The sequence below is a fragment of the Dicentrarchus labrax genome, unplaced genomic scaffold, assembly GCF_905237075.1.
Source record: "Dicentrarchus labrax unplaced genomic scaffold, dlabrax2021, whole genome shotgun sequence".
Classification (NCBI taxonomy): domain Eukaryota; kingdom Metazoa; phylum Chordata; class Actinopteri; family Moronidae; genus Dicentrarchus; species Dicentrarchus labrax.
Window position 1 is genome coordinate 12,541,770 of NW_026136723.1, and position 24,232 is coordinate 12,566,001.

General features: G+C 41.5%; 1 protein-coding gene across 2 annotated transcripts; it reads right to left on the reverse strand.

Annotated features, from left to right (window-relative positions):
• Window positions 1-1,659: 1,659 nt before the first annotated feature.
• ptp4a2b (protein tyrosine phosphatase 4A2b) lies at window positions 1,660-23,367 on the reverse strand. 2 transcript variants are annotated; one of them, XM_051390116.1, is made up of 7 exons: window positions 23,199-23,367; window positions 7,236-7,528; window positions 6,793-6,901; window positions 6,608-6,700; window positions 6,383-6,513; window positions 3,640-3,714; window positions 1,660-2,910 (listed from the first exon to the last, which is right to left on the reverse strand). In XM_051390116.1, the coding sequence occupies exons 2-7, from the start codon at window positions 7,238-7,240 to the stop codon at window positions 2,799-2,801; spliced, it is 525 nt and encodes a 174-aa protein (XP_051246076.1). In that variant the 5' UTR covers window positions 7,241-7,528; window positions 23,199-23,367; the 3' UTR covers window positions 1,660-2,798. The 2 variants fall into 2 exon arrangements, with proteins under 2 accessions (XP_051246076.1, XP_051246077.1); XM_051390117.1 differs by lacking the exon at window positions 23,199-23,367 and adding an exon at window positions 20,186-20,289.
• Between the last annotated feature and the right edge of the window lie 865 nt (window positions 23,368-24,232).

Genomic DNA, 24,232 nt, shown 5'->3' on the forward strand with positions numbered 1-24,232 from the left:
TTAATAGTAAGGCATATGGCAACATGTTCATGTTTTCCTGAAGACTGAGACTTATGGTTGCCATCTTTAATTGGTTTACAATTCTTGTCTTTACAGTCTCATTTGGCTTTAAAATGGTATTAAACATAACTGTAGGCCTCAGTATTATCCAGCTGCAGGGTTTCTTGCCCTGCTGATACTTTAAAGTAGATGTTTAACTATTATTGCAATTTACATATGTAAAAACAACGCGATAACATAGGGCCTCAAGAAGGAAAGTGATGAATTGAATTTAATGAAATGCAAATACCATTAATTACACTTGTGCCTTTCCTTCAGTGACATGTCAAAATTTATGTGTTTATCCTTTTATCATGATTCTTGTTCTCATTGTGTATATGTATTTATTTATTTATTTATTTATTTATTTATTTGTGAAATTGAAGTGCTTTCTCTAAGACCTCAGATAGGAATGATTGTGAACCCGATTGGCCCCAGGACAAATTTCCCATCAATCACAACCTACTGAGTCATTTATCTCCTGGGCTATATCAGTTACAGCACCACTCAGCTCCTATTAGTTCTTAGCGACATCTGTTGGTGGGGAGCATACACACATTGCCTTTGTTACCCAAATAGGTAGTTTGTTGTCTCTGACTAGCTGGTACTACCGTTCTGTAACGTAAGTTAATATGACCTGTTGTACAATCTGTTTCTCAAGAATGTAAATGATCTGCTCCGTGCACTTTTGTACCGTCACTGCTGTTATTCAGTCCATCACACTACAATGAATACAGCTTTTTAACTGGAATAATGACTACAGAGATAGATTTATATCAGGAGGTTTGTCATATTTCACTGTCGATGAGATTCATATTATTCAAAGCAGGTTATGCTACACTGAACTGGTAGCATAAGCTAATTTGTTTGTGGTTCTGCTGCAGTGCTGTATGCAGTGACTATAACTAACATCAATCCCATGATTATCATTTCATTAAATACTCTAAATGGGTCAATTGTTAATACAAAAGTTAAATACCAAAGAAATAATGTGGTTAGACATTTCTTCTAGATGCAATTGCTATGCCTGATTCTACTTAATTATGCTGTTTGTTACATTATTTGCACATTTCCCTGACTTTATTTCATGCACAGGCTTCAGCCATGTCAGGCCTTGACCAGCAGAGGGGGCACTTTGAATTGGTTCAGGTATTGGCTGAAGTCGTGATTACCAGTAGTGGCGGTGAGTCATTTCTCAGTACCACGGTGTCCTGTGCCTTCCACGTGGTGCTGAGTCACAGACAGGACATGTAAGGAAGGCTTTGACTGACGTCCCTAATGAGCACACATTGTCTGGGGAACACCGAGTCTGTTTATCACCAAGTGCAGGATGACAGCATTGTCACTCATTATTTAAAACAGGATAATAAAAAAAAAAAAACTGGACTTGTAGGCCTACAACATACTCCTGCACTTAACTTAGATTTTTATTAATTAGGAATATTGATTGAAGGGCTGAATAGGGAGACCAACACACTTCTACTTTAATACAGAGCTGCCACATATACAGCAATAGTAAGCAGTAATATTAATGTCAATGTTACCTCCAGCTGCACTACCACCTGCTTCAGAGAATAACTTGCAAAGTCAGGGACGAGACAGGAAAAAAAAAGACACGTATGCTTTTTATTTCAATTTATTTATCTTTAAAGAACCAATACGAATTGGGGATGTTTTCAAAATGGGTACAATGATAAAAAACTGACCATTTTCATTCTTCTCCACGTTGTCTTTCAGATTGGATCATAGGCTCTGTGTGTGTGAGTTTAAATATGCATATTTAGGGAAGTCCTATTGTAGCCCATTACGACTGAATGCAGGAGAAGTACCTGTTTGAGTTGTTGAGTGTTTTCCTGTTTAACTGTCTGGATGAGTGTCTGAAGTGTATATGTGAATGTGTGTGTGATGCTCAGCAGGGTTTGGTGGGCTTATCTGAGGTGGACTGATTATTGCACTCCAACAAGATTTAAAAAAAAAAAAGACATGGCTCTGGAAGGATTAAAAATAAAACAACAACAAAACTATTGGATAACAAAAGGTGTCCTTGCCCCAGCCAAACTCATAACTGCCACACATATCATATCTTGTGAATAAATATTGCAGACATATTCAAACTCAGTGAACCCCTAAACTGAAAGTGACTTGAAGCAAGTGAAGGGTAAAAGGAAAACATTACTGCATTTTTAGGTGAACTTTTGAGTTTTTGTGCAAAAAAAACCAAAACAAAAAAATAACACCCCAATACCAAACTGGACAGTCGCAAAATGTGTTCAAAGTTTAAAAATGTTTTAAAAAGGTACATTATTCTGGCCTAATCATATCAATAATTAGTGGAAATAAAAATCTGAATATATCGTTTAACATTACATCTTCGCATCACCATTGCTTGTGTAAAAATAAAAATTCACAAAATGGAAAATGTTATCCCATGATGACAACTGAAAGGAAAAAAAAAAAACAAAACAGGATGGACTCAAGTTGGAAAAATTCTGGCCCGTGGTTGAACAGTGTAACCGGGAGGCGGGCCTATCTGTGTGCTTTGACCTTCCATTCATTGGTTCGGCTGGTGGATCCCCAGATTTGGATTCATTCATTTCATTCGATCACTCGCTTGCTCTCTGATCAATTAACAATGACTCAGTGTTAACAAATCATCACAATAATTACTGATAGCACTCTCTTCATTTTTTTTTTTTAATCTCCCCTTGTTGGAAGATTGCCCACTAGATGCGCATAAGAAAGATGCATTGACAGGCAGCCTACTGCACACAGCAGTTGTGGCCGTTGGTATCCTTGAACCGCAGACGCATTTTGGGTCTGTATTTCTCGAGGTAAAGAAGCTGTTTGGAGTTGAAGGCTCCACGTCTCTTCCTATGAAAAACAGAGGGAAAAAAATGTGGGCTGAAGATTAAAACAATAATATCCACCTAAGAGAACAAAAAGCATACTATAGTAGTATAACACTACAATCATTACTGTAGTGATCATAGGAATTGTTTGACATTTTGGGAAATGCACTTGCGCTTTCTTTCAGAGTTGGATGAGAAAATCAATACCACTCATCTGTCTGTTAAATATAAGGGTACAGTTAATAGCCGGTTAGCTTAGAAGAAACACTGGCAACAGGGGGAAACAGCTACTCCGGCTCTGTCTAAAAGGCAACATCTGCCAGCCAGCAAAAAGCTCAATAATGAACAGGTTATATCTTGTTTGTTTAAAAAAAAAAAACTATTTGCCATTTTAGGTTTAGTTTATTTGCTGGGAGCAGTAACTTCCTAGAGTCTCAGCCAGCCAGGAGGCAATACATGCATTTCACAGAATGTGTAACTTTTCCTTGACATCTTCCTTGACAACTTTTCCTTGACATCTTGCAGGGAACCGCGTTGTATCCAGTGGTGGTACCGGACTCTAGAACTACAATTACCAATTCCTAGTATTTGCAGACAGTGTATGACTTTTGGTATTTGTCTACATCAACAAACCAAAGAAACAAGAAGACATCACATTTTAGCTTATAACCACAAGGTACTGTGGCTTTTTCACATGCACCCTGTTTGTATTTACAAACCTTTAAAGTTCAAACAGAGAGAGGGTACTCACTGCCTTATGAACTGCACAGCATCCTCGTACTTCATCCCACTCTCAATGAGGGCTAAGGCCACCAAGACTGGAGCTCTGAGAGGAAAGGAAATCCAGCGGACCAGTTCAAGGAGACAGTGAGAGAATCAAAGAAGAAGGGAAGAAGAAGATTAAATGCCAAGATTCACATGGTTCTATAGTAATATGGTGAAGGAAGAGGGAGGGGGTTTAAACCTGGGAAACAGGCCTGGGAAATCAACAGGGGTGCACAAGTTCTCTGTTTCCCTGCTGGGGCACTGTGCGCACACCCTGAGACACACACACACAAAACTGTGATAAGTTACAGCAAGACAACCATCTCCTTTCTCAGCAGATGAGATATAGTGGGAAAAAATAAATAAATATAAAAACTGTCTGTACCACTTGGCGGGTCAAATCTCAGTGCTGACAGGGCATTTCCTTGAGTGGCCTTTTTTCTCACACTAAATTCACAAGGGATAGTATGTGAGAAAGGAGGGATTGAAAGAAAATGAAAAAAATAAGTGCCTTAGTGTGGATGGAGGGGTTAGAATACTGTTAAAGAATGGACGACGACAACAACAACAACAACAACAAGGCACATAGCTGCAGCCTCCCACACTTTTAAGGAAGGGCCTTAAGAGAATGTTGGCTGATGTAAAGCAGATCAGACAGTAAAGCTTTGGAAACCCCAGATGACTGCAGTAAACCCAGGACAGGAAAGAAGAAGAGATGAATTCTGAAATGCTAGTCTAACCATTACTGGTAATTATAAAACCTCTGGAATGCCACAGCAATGCAGAACGCTGGAAGCCAGTGAGAAATCATTGGCTTACTGTGCGTTTGTGGTCAGGAAAGACATTTTCACACCAACTCGCCCACGTCATGTGCTTCTGCCTTCTTTGTTTTCACACTTGTGTTGTTATTCAGCTTAACTCGTCCATAATTCACTGTCACACTGGTCTGTGGATATGACTGTGCGTATCTGCATATCGACTGTGCAACCTCATGACCAACAGATAGATCACATGCAAATGTAATTGCCTTCCCTTTTTCAAGTCTGCAGAAGCAACAGCAACAGACTGTTGCCACAGATGACAGATAACTTACCCAGCTGATTGTCTATTTACAGAGCATTAACAGGAGCAGGAAGAGGGGACAACTATTCAACATACTGACTCAACTGCCAGTGTGTATTCAAGATGAGACGCAATAAAACAGGATGCACAGGTACAGCGCAGCAGGAGCAACAAGTGGTAAAAGTTGAGGGGAAGGCTGGGATATGGCAACATTAGGAGAAAAATAGAATTATTTAGACACTTGTAGCATTTCATTAATGCTTTCTGTGGCCCTGTGCCGACTCTAACAGGTGGCCTACATCTCTCGAGAGTCACTTTGATGCAGGGGAGATTAAATGAACCCTGGTCTAAGCACCCAAACAACAGCATCACACTAAACAGATAATACTAACAGGAAGGGGGGAAACAGAAAATGAGAAATTAGGTCAAATGGGTGGTATTACACCAGGGAACAGCCAGGACCATGAAACACCCTCTCTGTCTGCTGCTTGTGTTGCTGCCTTCCAATTCGTGTTTCTGACCTCAGACTCATTAAATCAAATATGGCTACATTGGACATACCGTAATTTCCGGACTATTGAGCGCACCTGAATATAAGCCGCACCAACTAAATTTAAAAATATATATATATTTTTTTTTACATATATAGGCCGCACTTGTCTATAAGCCGCAGGTGTCCAAGTTGTAACATGAGATATTTACACAGAAAGATGGTACATAGAAAGATTTTTTTAATTTTTAATTAAATAAATGCTGCCGTCTCCAACGTCTCACCATCGGTTCACTGATGCCTAGCTTACGTGCAGCAGCTCTTCTTCGACAGCCAGATCGATTGCCTTTAACTTATAGGCTGCATCATGTGCATTTCTTCTTGTGTTTTCCATGATGAGGGTGTGTGCATGATGCGCAAAATGATTGAATGAATTCAAAACACAATCAAACTTGCGTCTTCCTCGGCGCATTATCTCTTCCACCTGTCTGTCTCATTCTTGCGCTTCCTGCTAGAGTGCCCCCTGGAGGATGTTAGTCCGTAAAAATCTATAGATTAGCCCCATCATTGTTTAAGCCGCAGGGTTCAAAGCATGTGGAAAAAGTAGCGGCTTATAGTCCGGAAATTACGGTAATATATTTGATTATACATTATATGACGTATAACATATAATTCAACAACTTAAAAAACTGAATATGGTGTGAAGTTACTTTAAGGGTAAAAAAAGGAGCCAGTTAAGGTGACTCCAGCACCGCTAGAGCTCCTCTTGTGGAGGTATTCCATGCACATCCAACTGAAGGGATTACATATTCCACTTGGTGTGAAAACACCTTCAGGATCCCACAGGAGCAGCAGAAGGATGTAGCTGGGAAGAACAATGTCTGGGCTAGCCTGCTAATGACATGCCTCGGCCCCAGATCAGCAGCAGGAAATAGAAGGACGGAGAATCTCTGGATAAAACATCCACACACCTGACATATCTTCTAACTGGAGTTGTTGTATCCAAGCAAGGAATTTAATGTTACTAGCTGATCCATATCACAGTTTATGCTCCAGGACTCAAACTTCTGCTACTAACCTAGCCGTTCAAAAGGTTGACCATACAACAATCTAGACAACCAGCACTGCCTCCACTGAGTTATTGTCTCGAGTGAAAACATTGCAGCTAGCCACTCACCGGCCAAGCCCTGCCACACAGTGCACAGCGATGCAACAGCCAGGTTCCTCTCGAAACTTGGTGTTGAGCAGCTTGAGCCAATCGTCCACAATCTGGGTGGGAGGAGGGGCGCCATCATCGAAGGGCCAGTCCTGGAGGAGACAAAAGAAGAGTGTGTGAGCGTGGAAGTTGGATACACATACAGTGAGAAAGGCTGCCATAAAATGTGTGCGTGTCGGCACTTACCACAACGTGTATCCCCTCCTTCTCTACTGGAGCCTTATCATAGGTGGCATCACAAACTCTCACCAGTGTGTTCACATGAAACTTCTTCAGCTCCTGAAAAAAAAAAAAAAAAAAAAAAAAAGGATTTTAGACACAGGACTTGCAAACTGAAGCACACAGATAAATAAAGACAGACGTGGGAATACCTCAGTGAACTTGTTGAGCGTGGCATTGGTGGGGTTGTGGGTGATGAGGAACCTCATGCACTCGTAGGCAATCTCGACTGCAGCGGGGCGGTTCATGTTGGCGAGACGGCTTAAAAAACAATTACAATACAATACTCTTACAAAACAAAAGCGACTTTTGGCTCAGAAGTCAGCAAAGACTGCTAGGAGATTTATGTATTCAGGAAAGGATAGAATAAATAAAAATGACAACACGTGGGAGAAGGATGGGTCAACAACAGGTGTTCAACTATGGGATGATGTACACAGAGATAGGTAACGAAAGAAAGGAACTAGTCCACAGTACTCCGGGATGTAAAAAAAAATTTAATTAAACACAAAACCAAAAAATTTAAAAGAATAAAAAAAAAGAAAAAAAAAAAAAAAGATGGAGAGACTATCCAGGAGTCATCCAATCAGTTTACCCCATTCAGGAGAGCTGTTTGTGATTGGCTGTTCGAGGAGAAAGTGGAAAGCAAAGGTTTTTCGTATTGGTTGGGACAGGGCAGGGCAGTCTGGCCAAGGACTACGCAATATCCCAGGGGGCCTTTGGAAGAGTCAGCAGTTCCTAGCGTGCTGGCAGTCAGGGGGGTTTTTGGGTAGCGTAGTCCCTCGGGGGGCGGCCGATTCACTTCTCCACGGAGGTGAGGTGCTGTGCCTGGCAGAATTCTCCGCTCACACACGCCATATAGGTGCGGCTCAAGTCAACACAGAAACCCTGTCGAGAGAGGAGAAAGACGAGAGTGAGGTTACGTGATTTAGTTTAACTTTAAATTTAGGACCAGTGTCCTAACAAGCCATAGCAGGCGAGTTTAAGCCATTTATTTCACTGGCAACTGTCGCAAGTGAATTTACACAGCGGTAGTTCATTAACATTTGTTCTGTGCATTGGTAATTAGACAAAAAAATCTTGGTTGTTGGTTAATACGCTGATGTCTATATATTTACAAATGGCCATAGATCTTTTTGTTAAAGCTGAAACAACAATCTGTATAATTTTGACTGAGCCATGTCTTTTTGCTGTTTAGAAAAGACCAACAGAGTGGAAAGCCTTTAAGTGTTTGTATACAAAATGGTGAACAGAGCTCTCTGAACTACCTGACAAACCTTTAAGCTCCATCATTTACTTAAGTAGTTACAGTACAGAGCTGATAACAGTAGCATTAGGTTTCATCAGTCCAGTATCAAGTCATGTGACATACCAGCAGATTGTCATTATTGCCATACCTGGGTCAAATATGCAGCTGTTTATTAATATAATTTTATCATGATTATATTTGATTATCAAGGCATATTAAAGTATAAATGTAATATCTTAATAACTATGGGCTACAATATGTACATTTTACTACAGAGCATTTGTGAAGTTTATTTAGAAGTTGATTTTTGTCTGACTGAACTACAAGAACAACAAAAATGTGCAGCTGGATTATTTAATATGATTCTATTAATGTGGAAACAAGGGAAGTCTGATTATGCTTAGCACAATAATATATTGTTTGAAAGGCAACAAATACCGGCCTGGAGTTTATTTAAAAAAAAAAAAAAAAATCTATGACAACAAATTATTTCAATCGGAATATCGGTTAAAAAAAAAACCATAATGAGACATTTTCCAATTACTTCAGGTCTAAAAAGAACTTCTACAGCATAATCTGATTCGACAATCCTTGTGGCAACCTGTCCGGCTGTCTTGATTAACTGGCGTGTAATCTGCAGCATGCTCAAGCTTTGTTACAATGGGAGAAGACAGTCAGACCTTAAATTAAAAAATGTATTTAATCCTCTGCACTTCTGAAATTTCAGCTTTCTGTATAATGTAGACCAGTTTCCAGAAACTCAGAAAAAGTACCATCATAACCAAATCTGCCTGCCAGCCTTAATTAGGAGTCTGACCCCTTTGGATTACATCACTGTCAATTCACCACTTGTCACCAAAATGGAAACTAATAAATATGCACAGCATGGAGTGCACACACACACACGCTTCACAAGGGTGTCTAACAGAACAGGTAATGTCTGGTCTGTAGCTAGCCAGGGAGCAGTCAGTCAGTCCATGGCAAGTGCTGTGCCAAGTAAGTCCTTGACAGTCTAAACCCAGCCGCCACAAACTGGCTGGAACCGTCTCAGAGCAACATAGAAGGGGAGGGCGAGAGCTGGCTATCGCTACACTGACTACGTACACAAAGCAGTGGGAGGGAAACGGAGAGAAAAGGCTTGGACTTCAGCACCGTGTCACCGGCGGTAGTCACAAGGTGAGGATTGCAGGGTGGGCAAAGCTTCAAACATCCCCAGCATTTCAGTCCCATGCTCCCTCTTTTCACCTCCTTGAGACTGACACAAGATTCTCTATGCTCTCTGACTCTCCCTCTGTTCCTTTTTTACTCAGGAGAGTGAACTGTAAACAGTTTTATCTTGCCTCTCAATCCAACTCACTTGATTTCTAGTACAGTTTGAAAAAGAAAACTAGTTGAGACACTTAATTGTTTTGCAACAAAAGTCCACTCCACCGACTCTCTGCTCTTTCTCTCTTGCTCCCACCCACTACCCCACTGTCACTTATCCTCTCAGTTAACTGCCAACCTCAGAGCCACTGTCAAAGGGATGTATCAACCCACTCGCTATAAATTTCTCCTCTCCATCTTTTATACTTGGCAACAGCCACAAGGGCACTAAAAACAGCCTTGATTTTTTTTCTTCTTGTGATGGCCGAGATCCTCTGTGACGCCTTTAATTACCGCCTCTGAGCAGTACGGAGCACAATGTGGCATTGCAGCAAGGAGACAACTGAAGTTAAAAAGGGTAACCTGACTTTAAAGGTTTTTGGGGTTTTTTTAAGCTTCTTATCCTACAGAAATGACAAGCATGGATGGGGTGCTTTTCACCTGTGAAACTTGACTGCAGAAAGGAGAGCAGACGATTAAGAAACAGTGGAACATGGACGAAAACACTGAAGAACAAAAGAGCCAACGGACACACCAAGGACACCACAATGACAGCTTATGCTAAAAGATGAAAAGCAACTGGATTGTGGATAGTTGCCCAGATGCACAAAGTGACTTCATCCAGTCCGTTTTAAATGCAGCCAACAGTAGGTTTACCAAGGAGGAAAAAAAGGCAGACCAAAACACCATTTCAAAGCTAACACACTGGAATACATGAACTGAAAAACATCTGGGCTAGGTGGGAAGCATGAGCAGCCATTAAGAAACATTACCAACTGTCCAATATACTTCCCCTGCACTGATCTGAAGGAGACAGCGGAAACAAAACATGTGCCAATACGTATGTCAAGCTTACTAGGCAACTTTTTATAAACCTGCATAAGCAGATAGACTGAGGTTATGTGATTCATCTATAATAAACAACTGAACCCTAGGCCTCAGTCTTGACAGGGCTTGTCAATAGAGAAGTAAGTAAACTGTAGTAATATCAGGCCTGCCAGCTGCCTGCCAGTGCCTGGGAACGCATGCAAATCATTCTGAAATTTGCAAACAGGTTCTGCCGTTACCCTCTGCATAGACGCAGGAAGAACAACACAAACACACATGCACAGCAAATCTGTTTGTAGAAGCAAAAACATGTTTAACCACACAGGAAACAAGAAGCAATGTATACACAAAGCTTGAAACTATAGACTGAAAACAAGCCAGCAACAAGAAACATGAATGGGTGATATGCCATTACTTTACTGTGTTCATTTAACATGAACAGTGTGTGCCAAATCCTGTAGTCCTTTTAACTGGCTGCAACTAACGATTATTCTCATTATAGATTAATGAGTTGGTCTTAAATGTATAAAGAATAATGCTGCACACAATTTCCCAAAGTTTACTTTTTTTTTTTAATTGCTTGTTTTGTCCATAACATAGTCAGTTGACTACAACAGAGGACTCAGAAACCCAGCAAACCGGGTAACAGGCCAATTTCTCTTGCTGTGGGATTCATTAACCAGCTGTGGCAGGTACATCTAGATCAAACAAGTTTTAAAGAAACACTGATGAATTTCTAGTAGTTCAAGTATATTTGGATTACATCCGGCCTTTTGCGCATATGTCTCTATGCAGAAAATATATATACTAAACTGGGAGAAAGGTCACAGAGTAAAGGCAGAGGCCCACGCAGTGGCCCAGAGAAGGCTCCCATGGTGCCCTGTTCCATGTCACATGTTCTGCTGTTGGAGTAGTGCTGCGAGGGGGGGTGGGTGATAGGGAGAACTTCCCAAATCAGCTGGCCTATCCCAGAAATCTCCTATAGTGACTAAGGAGAAAGAACAGAAGGAGGGGGAGTACGATGGGAAGTGTGAGAGAGCATGGAGTAGCAGCACCAGCTGATAAAAGGGCCACGCTATCTCAGAACAGGAAAGGACACACAAACCTAAACAGGTGATTAGGTTGCAGAATAATGGGAATCGGGGCATGGGTATCCTGCAACTGCTAACTCATCATTTTAGGATGATTCATCTGTCTGGGAAAATATAAAGCCATGTCAGATTAGGAACTTGAATGAAACACATACTTAAGTGTAGTGTTATTAAAGTGTAAGATGAGGCTGCTGTTCATTATCATGTTTATACGGTACCAGATTACACGATTTAATATTTTCCATTGACAAAGTCCGTAATATCAGCAATACATTGGAGCACTGATAGTGAAAGTTGTAAAGTTATTACAGCTAAAGTGCATGGAGACAGAGGAAACTGCTAGAGTGGGAGTGCTAATTGAAAGGCTTGCACATTGTTAAGGATTTTTCTGCCATGGGACTTTATAATTAAAGAGCTACGACCATGGGCAGCTCTTGTTGACATCTGATATCCGTGTCGCACCACCGTCACTATATACAGTACATACCGCTATGTACACCAAGTACATAAGCATGGGGACAGTCACAAGCTGGCTTGGGCAATACATTTGCCACAAGGGGCGAGGGGGTTGTTCTAAAATAAGAAAGAAAAAACACATACACTCAGACAAGCAAATGTGTGTCTGGACACTGGATATACAGACTGGAAGGGCATTGTGGCAAAACGTCAGAATTTCACACAAAATGTGGAATGTCTGAATCCATCCTAGTCACCCCTTGTGAAGGATGTTAGTATTACATGCAACCCTGTCTGGTGGTCTGAGGTTGTGCCTGAGTCTCGCTCATGTTTTGTCTGGAGCCAAACTGGGCATGATCACACTGTACTGCCTTGAAGCAGCTGGAGAGGCTACTTTGCTGTGTGGGAGCCGAGTCAAGGAGCGAGGGTGGGGGCGCCTGTCATCTATGGCGGGATGGACAGCGAGGGGAGGAGGGAGGGAGGAGGGTGCAGGAGGGGGTAGCGGTGGGCAATATATATCGTTTGCGATAATATCGTCATTGTTGTTTTGACGATGTGCAAATTTCCATTATCGAGTATTTAAATTACTTTGCCGAAAAAGAGCGAAAAACACGTTTGGTGGACACAAGTCCTAACTCAGACAATTCCAATCACATTTGAAAGGATATCGGCTCAAAATAAAATGAAAATCCCCCAAAATAACAAAATATTATTTTTTGCTCATATCGCCCACCCCTAGCAGGGAGAAAGCCCCGTTTCTCCTCAGAGCAAGGGGGGCATGGACGGCACGAGAAAGATAAGAGGCTCGAGGCCCCGGCCCTGTTGCCGCACACCCACCGGCGTGCTACGCCCAGTGCACACACTTCTCCTTTTAGTGACGATTTACTTCAGACACATACACACGTGCATAAATACAAGGTGGCAGGGAGATATTGCATTCTCCATTTAACTCTCTGATAAAGCTAGCATTGATCTGAAATTTGCAGGAAGAATCAGAGGAGAACCACTGAGTCTCAATCAAAATGACAGAAACCATGAATCAGTGGGAATAGAAATGGGGCCATGTGTCACAGAGGCATGTCTTCATTCTTGTGGCCTTTGTGAATGCCAAATAAAAGATAACCAATATGCTTGGAAATGTCAAGGAGGACGGGGACCAGGGACAAAGGAATAGTAACATTAAGAAAAATCGGTAAGATGTGAAGAAAAATCTTCAAGAGGACATAATAAACAGATAACATTAAAACAAGCGAGAATAAGAAAGCAAAAAAAGTAGACGAGCGAGTTTGGCAGTGACTACGGCTGAGATAAAACAGAGGATCACACCTGCCCAATGGTCCAGCTGGTTCCTTGCAGTGACGTCAATGCTGTGGATAGGCTGGGTGGGTGGCTCTCACCTCAAATTGAGTTCTCCTTAGCCTAACTGTGTGCTCACACCAACCGTGCCAACAAGGGATAAAGAAACCACTATTCATTCATTTCAAATGAGTGTTGGGATACAAGGAGAAAAAGCAATGGCAGGTTGGGATCTCAGTAACAGAAAAGTTGAGCAGAGGCCAACTTTATACAAACAGCCTTAATGACAGACACATACGCCTACTTTTAGGGCGTTTTTCAGACTTTCGCCAATTGAAGAAGTTGTTCTGGACCCGAGGGCATTTTCGCAGACCTTGGTACATTTTGTATGAAAAAAAAGTATGAAAGTCGATGTCAAACTTGGGTGTGGGTCAGAGAAGCAACTTCTGGTCTGCCTAAAAAAACAGTGGTCTGGGGTCAACCACAGCGAGCTACACTGGAAAGCTAATTAACATGACATGGAAGTGTCACATTACAGTCGTAGAATGCTGGATACAGCATCAGACTATTTCGGAATACTACTATTATTTTCACAGCACAACACACATGCGAAGGTCTGCGCTGTTGTGAAAAACAAGAAATCAGCCTAGTGTGAAGACACAGCTGCCACATACACAGGCATGACTGATTTTCATCTCTTTTTGCATTTCAGCGACACCCGAGTAACAATATAAAAATGGAAAGCGTCTTAAGTTGTCAATGTTTGCAAGTGTGACGTAGATGGCATTCTTTGTTGCAATGAATACCTGTTACACAATAAATCCACAGGTCAGGAGTCTAGTGCATGAAAGCACACCCTCAGTAACATCTCCCACACATTTTGGTTGAAAAAAAAACAAAAAAAAAGTATTTGGTCTGAAAAGTCTGAAAATGCTCTTGGTGTAACATTCAAAGCCCTTAGTAGGTCATAAGATAAGAGACTTAACTTAATGCTCAATAAAGACAAAAGCATGCTGTGGTATCTCGGGACACAGTCCAAGACTGAAGGGGCCTGTCAATGTGGGTTACGGTAACAGGTCACCACACCATTCAGCAAACAGTACACACATAAAGGAAGTAGTGTGCACAACTCTCCCTTGCCATCAGTCAGGCTTGAAAACACAGAAAGACAGACAAGCAAGAAACCAAAACACACACACAGACAGACACACACACACAATAAGCTACACTAGTTAAGTTTCTAATCCTTTTTCTGAGCCTTACCAGTTTATCTAGTGTAATAACCAAGACACTAAAATCTCCAGGCAGGTTGGGACAAGACAGCATAGAGAGATATGCAAACCTGAACTCCAACAGAGACCCTAAACCATGAGCTGCACACTCCTGGGGTTTGCAAACAGGAGTCTCGGGCTGAAAGATATACCTTTAGTCAGTGGATTCTGTGTAGCCTCGTGTTTTGTTGAATTCTGATAACTTGCCAACCTGTGGGTTTCTTAGAATGCATCCACAGATCTGGGAAGACTGGGTACACGTGTGTTGGAAATTTTTCTGAGAACTGCACCTTTACTTCACCTGCCATGAGGGTAGGGAAGGGCTGCGTGGTAAAGTTTAATTATAGCAGTGTGGGAAGCGTTGTCACCACTACCAACATGCTAGTGGTGGCAACCCTTCTTGACCAGACCTCAGACTCCAGAATACTGTCTGTCCAGTGACAAACAGCTGGATGTTGCAACACATTGCTCTCTTCTTAAAGCGTAAGAAAATAAAAAATATACAGCTGCAACCAGCAATACATGGCCTAGATTTAGATATAATTTATTTTCATATGTGTCGCATTCAAATATTCACTAGAAATGTATTGTGGTGTGTAATTTCAAAACAAGTGCTGTATATAGTAATTTTCTAACAAAGGTTCTGGCTAGCTTAGAGGCTCTTACTGCAGTTGTAGCAGTAAGACTACATGTATGGACGGACAAAAAGCAGAACATCAAAAAAATCAGTGAATATGGGCAAAAATAACAGGTTCCCTACCCTTTGGGCCCAGTCACCTAATAAGAGCCTTTAATTGGGACATGAGTCACAACTGGTCATGTCTGTGTTCACCTGCGTCAAGGTGGAACCATGCACAGACAGTCTGACTCAGGCTTGCGGCCGTCTCAGTTTGAAATATAATAAACCTGTGTTTTTCACAGGGCTATTACCACAGACCCCTAAGATAAACAGGCTCCCCGCTTTGGGTCGTAGTACTTTGAAATGGACTCAAAAGAAAACCACAGGGCAAGACGTCTCCTTGGGAAAAGACAGAATAGTACTCCAAGTCCAAAATTCAAATGTGGTCTGTCACACAGTCAGTGTGCTTGGGAAATATCCCTTTGGCTTACAGATTTCAAAGGTAAGTGTCAGATTATGACAATTAACACAAAGATCTTGTGTTGATGACAAACTGAAATCAAAATGGCAACACTACGATTTTTTCTTTTGTTGTTTGTAAAAGACTATAAAACACCCCTCCTGATATAGCCTGTATGTGGGTGGACTGTTTGATCAAGGCTAGAAATAGGTGGGGGTGTGTGTGTACAGAATGACCCTCCATAAATGCAACACTCCAACTCAACAGAGGCAGAAAAAGTCCTCAGGGCTGGCTACAAGTTAGATCCCTCCTGCCACGACAGACCTATCTGAAGGGTTTATAGATTCGCCAAGTCTAACCTAGCCTTGCTAACACGTTTTTAATCTGTTCAAAACAAAGTGAAAGTTGGTAGAGAGGAAAAAAGGAGTAGATAATAAAAGGGGGAGAAAAATCAAAAGCTAACTGAGGTGTGGGTGAGTCTGTAGGGCACAAATGGATGGTGTATGGAGTTGTTGTCTCTCGGTCAGGATTCCTTCAGTGTTCATCGTTCAGGTGTCAAATTATCAATCAACAAACGGACCAGGTGATTACAACTGTAAAAATCGGTTTTGTCTGTCTTGCAGCTCTACTTACAAAACAATCTGAATAGGGGTGGCGTTTGGCTTCCTGTATTCACGCATTATTACTGGGCTGTGAGGGATCTCACTTTTAGTAGACCTTTTCCTCTCTTCGGCACAGCTTTAATGATACCAGCAAATGGCATTCATCTCAGGGAGGCCTGAGCTGAAGAATGGGGCATTCTAGTGTCAGATGAACTCTGGAATGAAGGCTTGTTGGCGGTACACAGCGCTGTTCTATCAATACCACATATAGAGGAATTCAACTGAGTCTTACACAGACTACTCCAAAACTAAACTATATATTTGAGTCAGTGTCCTCCCTGTGTGATAGATGTGGTACTACTGAAGGATCATTATCACACTTTCCAGGAAAAGGTAATTTGTGTGACTATTTAATTGGTTTTCCAAACAATATAAAATAAACATGCAGCCAGACCGCAGTTTGGCAGTATTTCATTGCTCTGACAAGGGCCCTTCCCTCCCATCAAAAGCAAGCTCTCAAACCAGGCATGGTTGCAGCAAAAAAAAAAAAAAAAAAAAAAAAAAATCATATTACTAAACTGGAAGTCTCCCATGTCCCCATGTTTCAGGAGGTGGCTCAATGAAATGCTTTTAATAACTAATTCTACTGCCTAACAAATGAACAGGCAGAGGGGATATGTATATTAGAGATAAATTGAGATCAGCAACTTCGCTAAGCCAGTTAATTGTATGCCGATACCACCAAGACTCTTGCATTTGTCTCTAAACATGTCATCTGCATGTTTTAAGTTTTGCTCTGTGGTTTGTCCTAAGTGAGACAGCAAAACAAGACTACACGATATAGGCTGTGAAACGCTGTTGTGATATGCACTTCTTCTTGATAAGTTCCACTTATCACTTACTGTATTCTTCGTCAACAGTAGCTCAGTATGTTATGTTGTTGTAAATGGGTGTGCCAAGCACATAATTATTATGTCGTTAGACTATTTGTAGTGCACATTTAGGTACAAATTTTAGAGAAACAAATTGTTTACAGTAAGTTTACAGCGATGAACAAGATTACAGAGGCAGCTGTTTTACTGCTCATCTAAATGTTGGTGACATTTTGGTAAATGGACCTCCTCATCCTCTCCCATATTCGGTACAACAGGTTACCTCTCTCTGCCCCCAGAGGACAGGAGCTAATCTTCCTGCAGAGTACTTGTTGTTCTGGCTTCTTGTGTCTGTGTAAACGTGGCTCAGAGGTGAGAGAATACGTAACCCCCCCGCTTTTCCATGAACAGACGAACACCCCCTATGCATGCACTCGCACATGGCAAAGCCCACTTATCACACTGCTTTGCAACCTCTGAGTGAGCACAGATAAACAGTGTGACGATCAAAGGCGTCTGATAGCGCTTTGGGGGATTCAAGGGGGGTGCGGGGCAAGGACTGATCCGTCTCTGGAAAGGACTGAAAGAGACCAGGGCTCAGTACCTTAGAAATGGGAATGAAAAGAGGAAAACATATCCAAACAAAAGGCCAGTTCTGTGCTCACTCTGGCCTAGTTGCACTTTTAATTACACTTAACACAAAATTTAACACTGGTATCTGAACAATTACATTTGAAAGAGAAACAAGGTCAGCCATAACACTGACATTTGATAATCATTTGAATATGGATTAAGAGTAAGTACACAGAGGGAAACAAATTCCCTCCTGACAAAGGAGCCAAAGCAGGTAACATAGGCCCTCAACACAAAAACACAAACAAGTGTTCCTGCCAAAAAACAGGCTAACAAAGGCTGGACAAAATATCAAATGTTAACAATATTTTTGTAACAGGTTTGTACATACAAAGTATTTCAATATGTTTTTGAACTGCTTTAATGTAATCCTGAGCTCCTGGAAAACAGGACCAGTTGCTGCTGTAGTCTCTCCTCACAATTGCAGACTAACACCACCTGTTCAGGAGTAGCCTGGAAATTGTGCCCATTAATGACAATCGGCAAACAACTGACAGACAAAAAGTTTGCACTGGGATGTGGAGGAAACAGTGCAGGGCGGTGTGACCAAAAAGTTCTATCACAGTATTTTTTTTTAAGCTTCTGGCCGTTTTACAGTATCTGTTTTTTTTTCCATGACAGAACCTTTATATAGGTTTATAGTGTATTCTTGTACTGCCCGGAGTACACAGAATATAAAAACATAATGTCATCATGTATATACTTAATGATTTGATTACTATCGGGCTTTCTTGGCCCCGCAGAATGATACAATATGAAGAAATCAGAATGCATGCAACAGTTGCAGAATGAAAACTATTTTGTACAATAACAGAACTTAAGAACAAAAAATAAATGGCAACAACATTAACACGGCTTCCTTTTCAAAACAAAATATCTTAAGATAGCAATAAAGACTATAAACTGACACAAAATAAGTATTTAAGTATTCAAAGAGATAATATAAAAAAATAAATGAGTTACAGGAGTTGTGTTGGCTATGCAACAGTACGGCTTTATATGAGAAATTCCTATCATACTCAAAACTAAAACCAGTATACCGCTTCATCAGGTATATTACCCAGCACTAGGAGGGAGCCAATTATTGTATAGTATTTCAAGCCTATAAAATTGATCTAGTATGGAACTATTACACATGAAAAAGAAGAAACTTCACTGGGACGTCCCTAGAGCCCAAATGACTGAAAGATAACCTGTTTGAGTGTCAGTTGTTTTCCTAATGTTTGAATGGATCACTAAATGGCTGCTGAAACTCATCCATTCAGAACAACCAAGGATATGATGTCGCAATTAAGTCACAGTTTAAGATAAATCATCAGACAGGAGGACGATACAGATTGTGAAAGTATGGCTTTTCACCAGCCTACAAGGGTTCGAAATGATCACATGTACCTTTATCAATAATGTTTACTGCGCTACTAACAAAAGGTGTCTGTATGTATCACGATTGCTTTGAAAAACTCCAGAGACAGTTTTCTACTCCGATATGTAAAATGGGTCGAGGGACTATATTCAGCCATCTGTGAGCTCCTTTGATAAGTCATAATCTCATGTCACAATCCTCAAATGGGCTCCAGGACAACTTCTCCCAGCCGAGACGGACACATACATCATGGCAGTGAGCCACTCCTCTGCCTGTTTGCCAACACATCAATTAAGCATGGATAGTAAGTACTAAAACCAACCAAGGTGTTCCTTTACAGCCCAGTTCACAATTACCTCCAGCCTGGCAAATAACTGACAGGCACTTCCTGTGGAGCTGAACTAGTTTTTACAGAATCAAAAATGGTTATTGTGTGTATGTCCGACTAGATTGTGGGTTCATCTAATTATTCAGATGTCAGAAATATGTACTAGAGTCAATTTAGGCCCTTATTTTTATGACTGAAATCAACCTGGGGGAAAAAAATCTGTTTCCATGACTGTCTAGAATAAAAATAAGTTTCAGTACAGGAGCCTGACACTCAGCAACAGACAGACGCAGACGGGAGAATGTCTGCTCACATTTTTGCCGAGAGGTGCAGAGTCCCACTGCGACATCAATTCTTCTGACATTTGGAAACCAACTCGGCCTTCTGACAGCAGCATCGGGGGATGCCTGTTGCCATACCAACAATTATCTCAGCAGTAGCAACAAGTCCTCCTGTAGGGAATTTTGGTGTCCCTTGTGAAGACATCAGAGAAGAGCAATGGTGCTGTCTTTAAACATTCACAGGGAAAAAGCAGAAGACGCAGTAGGGGGTGCAGCTTAAAAGAGGGTCAGGGTTCAGAGTAGATGGCTGCCCACGTACACTGATCCAGGCACTTTTTAACCTATGAAATCCAACTTCCTTACCAGAGGCATATCATATACCCTTTGATCATAGATCAGCTTTTGGTAGCAAATCCATCTTTTTAAAGATTATGGTCACAATGAACACATTAGTTTAAGGTCATGCTGTGAGAGGTACTCACACATTTCATGTGTTTAATAAGCTGCTTAAGGAAATTAAGAAAAAGCCAAGCTCCACTGAGAAACAAAACACTGCCGAGGCAATAGGAAAACACAGCACGCTTGTTTTTATATGCAATAACCCAGCATTTTCTGTACCATAGCTGCTTCGAAAACTAGAACACTTTCTGGATCAGTAAGAGTGAGCAGCTACACACACCTACAAACAACAGCTCTAATAACAATACCAACACCTTTTACTATAGCATGTTTGGAAATGGACAGTGTTTCCCCTGCTAACTGCAGCTCTGGCAGCTGTAGCTTGACAAGGTAGCTGTAAACACAAATAACAAAGCAAGATCCTATTCCTACCTGTTGCTATAGTTTCAGTAGGGAGCATTGCAGCAGCATCTAGAAGAGGTGTCAATCTGTCAGACACTGCCAGTGCTCATAAGCCTGTGCCTTTGCTTTATCCCAGCGCTGTGGCAACAACAGTAAACGAACACCGTGCCGACCGGGGCATGATTCATTAACCAATACACAGCACAAGAAACACAAGGTGCCCATGGCTACTGATACATAACTGTTTATGGCTTTTCATGTGAAATAAGAAGAGAAAAGTGCGGGCATCTAATCCTAGCTTTTCCACTTTGGGACGATCTCAACACAACAAAATTGCCCTGCAGCCAGGGATCTTAGCAAGTGAAAACATAGTAAAAACCAAAGCTTATGTTCCATTCTCACCACAGCCAGACACCCAGGGGCAAAACTAGATTTTAAATTGGCCAAATCTGTTAAGCCAGTCACTGAGGAACGGACCTCTTCAACCCCACCTTTCAACACTCACAGCCACCCTGTGGCTAGATGGGCTGAATGCCAGCAGGCTACAACATAGGTGTTCTTCTCCCCCAGTAACCTCCTTGGTAAATTGGCGTCATGTTACTCTACACTGGGCTCGCCTTTCACAGTTACGGTAACCAAGGCTGAGAACTTCCCTTGTCACATTGGCTTTTTTAATACTGCCTGTGGATAGCGGAACCACCCTTTTGCTGGTGTAAAATATCATTTCAGCATAGTGCTGGGTTTACACCTTCTATCGCACACTTCAGTCTTAACATACACTAATGTTATGTGTCATCATTAAGCAGAACAGGCGATGCAAATTTAAAGACGATGCCAGTCAGTCACACTTTTAAAATGGTTCTAGTACTACCTCTTCCCAAAACACAACAATATTACTTACTTACTGTGGATCATATTTCAGCTATGATTTCCTTCACACAAATATATATCCAAGTTCTGCAACTTTTTACTGAGGCATTACAGACAGAAATTAAGAATTTTTCTTGTTCAAGTACAAAACAAAAAGCAGCAAAATGAAAAAAGGACCACTGCTCATAAAGGCTGGACTCACAGCAAGCACAAGTTTGACTTGTCCTGTGGAATCTGATGAATGAGGGCTTTCCACTGTATAGGCCTGCCTTTGGCTGCAGGCTCTGCTCTAAGTGGACTGAGAGGAGCTATGCTATTTCTAGATTGGGCTGTGCATCATGTGTCAATTAGCTATAATATAAAGCAGGTCACCAGTATGAGTGACCTACTTTCACAATAAAATGCAAATAGAGCATAAAGACTCTCAGTGCTATTCTGTAAGAGTTGTGAAAATCCTAGTCTGTTTAAGAAGCAAGTGCGTGTCATTGTTGCTAGCATAACCCCAAAGTGGTACAATTTGAGCCAACCCTTGCTGCACAATTAAGAGATGTTCATAGAAGAAAACATAAGAATTAGCTACACCCAAGAATCTCTCATGTTACTTCCACTATACATTCCTATGTTCTCTGTTTGTTTTGATAACTTATTGTATTAACTCATCCCATCGTCTTGCTGCAGGCAAATTAGGTCACCTTGCAGTGACTCATAAGCAGGAATGTATAATTAGCTTACCTGTTACACCAGTTACTCATTGACTCATCCACCCATGTTGGTAGGAGTGTTCAAAAGCTATTCATTTGTATTAACTGCCCACTAGAATGTATTATCAGTGAGGAGACTGAAACCACTGGAAGGTCATAAATTGAAAACTGAGAGGCATGGGAATGTGCTGCGGCCTTTAGTGTCACAGCTGCTCTACTCAACTTCCTCCCCAAGTGCATTTCCTCATTTCACTTTATCCAACATGGCTAAATGCTTGGGTGCTTTCTCTTTTAGGAAACCAGACACGGCTAAATTATAGACCCCACCTAACCCCAGTGTTAGCTACATTTATACATGGAAGGCTGACGAATTTACTGAGTCAACCCGGCTGGTTAACAATAATGACTGTAGTTGGACAATCCAAAACGAGCACCTAAGACACGACAACCGACAGACAGGAAATATCGGGTTGCCGACCACTTTGGATTTGTTATTAAAATGTTAGCTTGGCTTATGGCTTCAAATAAATAGGTCAACCACACTCTGGGTCAAGATTTGTCACAAAGGGCGGAAGGCAGCTAGCTAGCTCAGTCGCCATCTATCTCTAGCACAGCTTCTCAATACTACCGAGGTCCGAGACCACCGTTAAAACAACCAAAAGAAGCTGGAAAATGACTGCAGCTCACAAACACCGGTTATAATTTATAAACAGTCAAACGGTGCAACAGTAGTGACCAGTAGCCACAACAGCAAGTTAAAACGTTAACCAACGCGTCGTGAACGTACAGCTAGATGTTGTCCATGAGAAATGCTATCTTCACTGACACACCGAGCGCTCATTGTATAGCCCAGGGTAACGTTAGCTCTTAGTTCAGGAGATTGCGGACGACAGTCTGTTCAATAACACGTCGTGTAATGTGCCGTGCGTCAAAACAAAAATTAAAGCCAGTGGCCGCATAGCGATACAGCTGGTTGTAACGTTAGTCACCGCTTTTTCTTTTTAATTAACGTTACCCAAAGAAATAGCTTTAGCCCTGATAGCAAGCTAGCGTAGCTACATTAGCTAGCAAGCTACCTCAGCTCCGTCACTTTGCATTTCCCAGCAACGTTTAGCAACTAGTGCAGAGATACGGCAACAACTCACTTGGGTTACATCGATTGGCAAAACAATGAGGGTTGGTATTAACACACGTTAACACAATTTTCAACATTGTACGTTAGCCCACGTTATAGCCGTCCAAGCTTTGCTCTGCGAGCTAACGTTAATGTAGCAACACACTGGCTCGTCTACTCAGACAGCCACTCATGTAACTTACTTTAGCTCCCTTGTGTCTCTCTAATCGTCTAACAATATGCAGCCCAACTTTTAACCAGGCTCTTGCGGATGTGTGGTGTTGCAATCGTGTACCGTCACATCAGAGACAAGTTCCAAAAGGACAGTTTTTAGTTAATTAGGTTATTATCTACTTACAAAGAGCAGGCTGAACATTGAAATCCCGTGACTACCCCGGAGAAAGTGGAGGGAGTGTAGAAACCGCTGCTAGGTCGCCTTTTTGTTCCTCTTCAATGTGGCAGCTTGAATTCTCGTCGGAGGTCGGGAACTGTTGTTGGGGAGGAGCCTCCTCGGCGTGGATACCTTCAGGGACCGTCGGATATTCGACTTACTAGGCAGTCCAAGTTAACATCGGGTCCACAGAGTGAGAAACAACGGGGAAATCTCTACAGCATACGAGTCGAGTGTACATGTGCTTTTGTAATTTTGAGAAAGCCCCCCACTGCGAGGTGCAGACTAATGAACAGTTTATGTTAAATCAAACAAGTAAATAAACATTCTCCAGACGTTTCCAACCACATGGTCTTTGTAAGAGTTATGTGGTTAAAACGTGGCAACATTTGTTTGATGAGCGCTTCTCTATTTGCTCCCCTGCTGTAACACACTATGGCTCAATTCTCGCTTAATTAATTTAATTATAAGAATAGGCCAATTATACCGGCAGCTGTTAAACGCCGTTACAAGAGCAGACGCTTTTCAAGTACTCGAGCTAGATGTAGAAGTTTAGCGGGATCACCCGAATGCAGCACGGAGGGTCTGGCGTCAATACGACGTAAGAAGAATCCGGGTGCACGATGACAGCTCACCATGGTGACGACAGTTCCAGAAAATAACCGCACGATATTATCCCTCCGCTCATGGGTTGCTCTACAACACAGACTTTATCTATTGTGTTGATCCAATCACATTTCTAGCAGCGTTAATGGACACTAGAGGTCATGCATGTTATAGGCATTGTGGGTCTACTTATATTAATCTAACATTTAATTTATTATCTTTAAGAATGTGTTTGTGTGTATGTATTTACAAATAGGCTATATATATTTATATATAGGCTATATCAGATACATCTATGTTCAAACCACATGTTTTAGATGGATGCCAGTATCAGCAAAACTTCATCATCATACCATCGCTATCTAGCACCATTAAGTTACACATGATTTGCTACA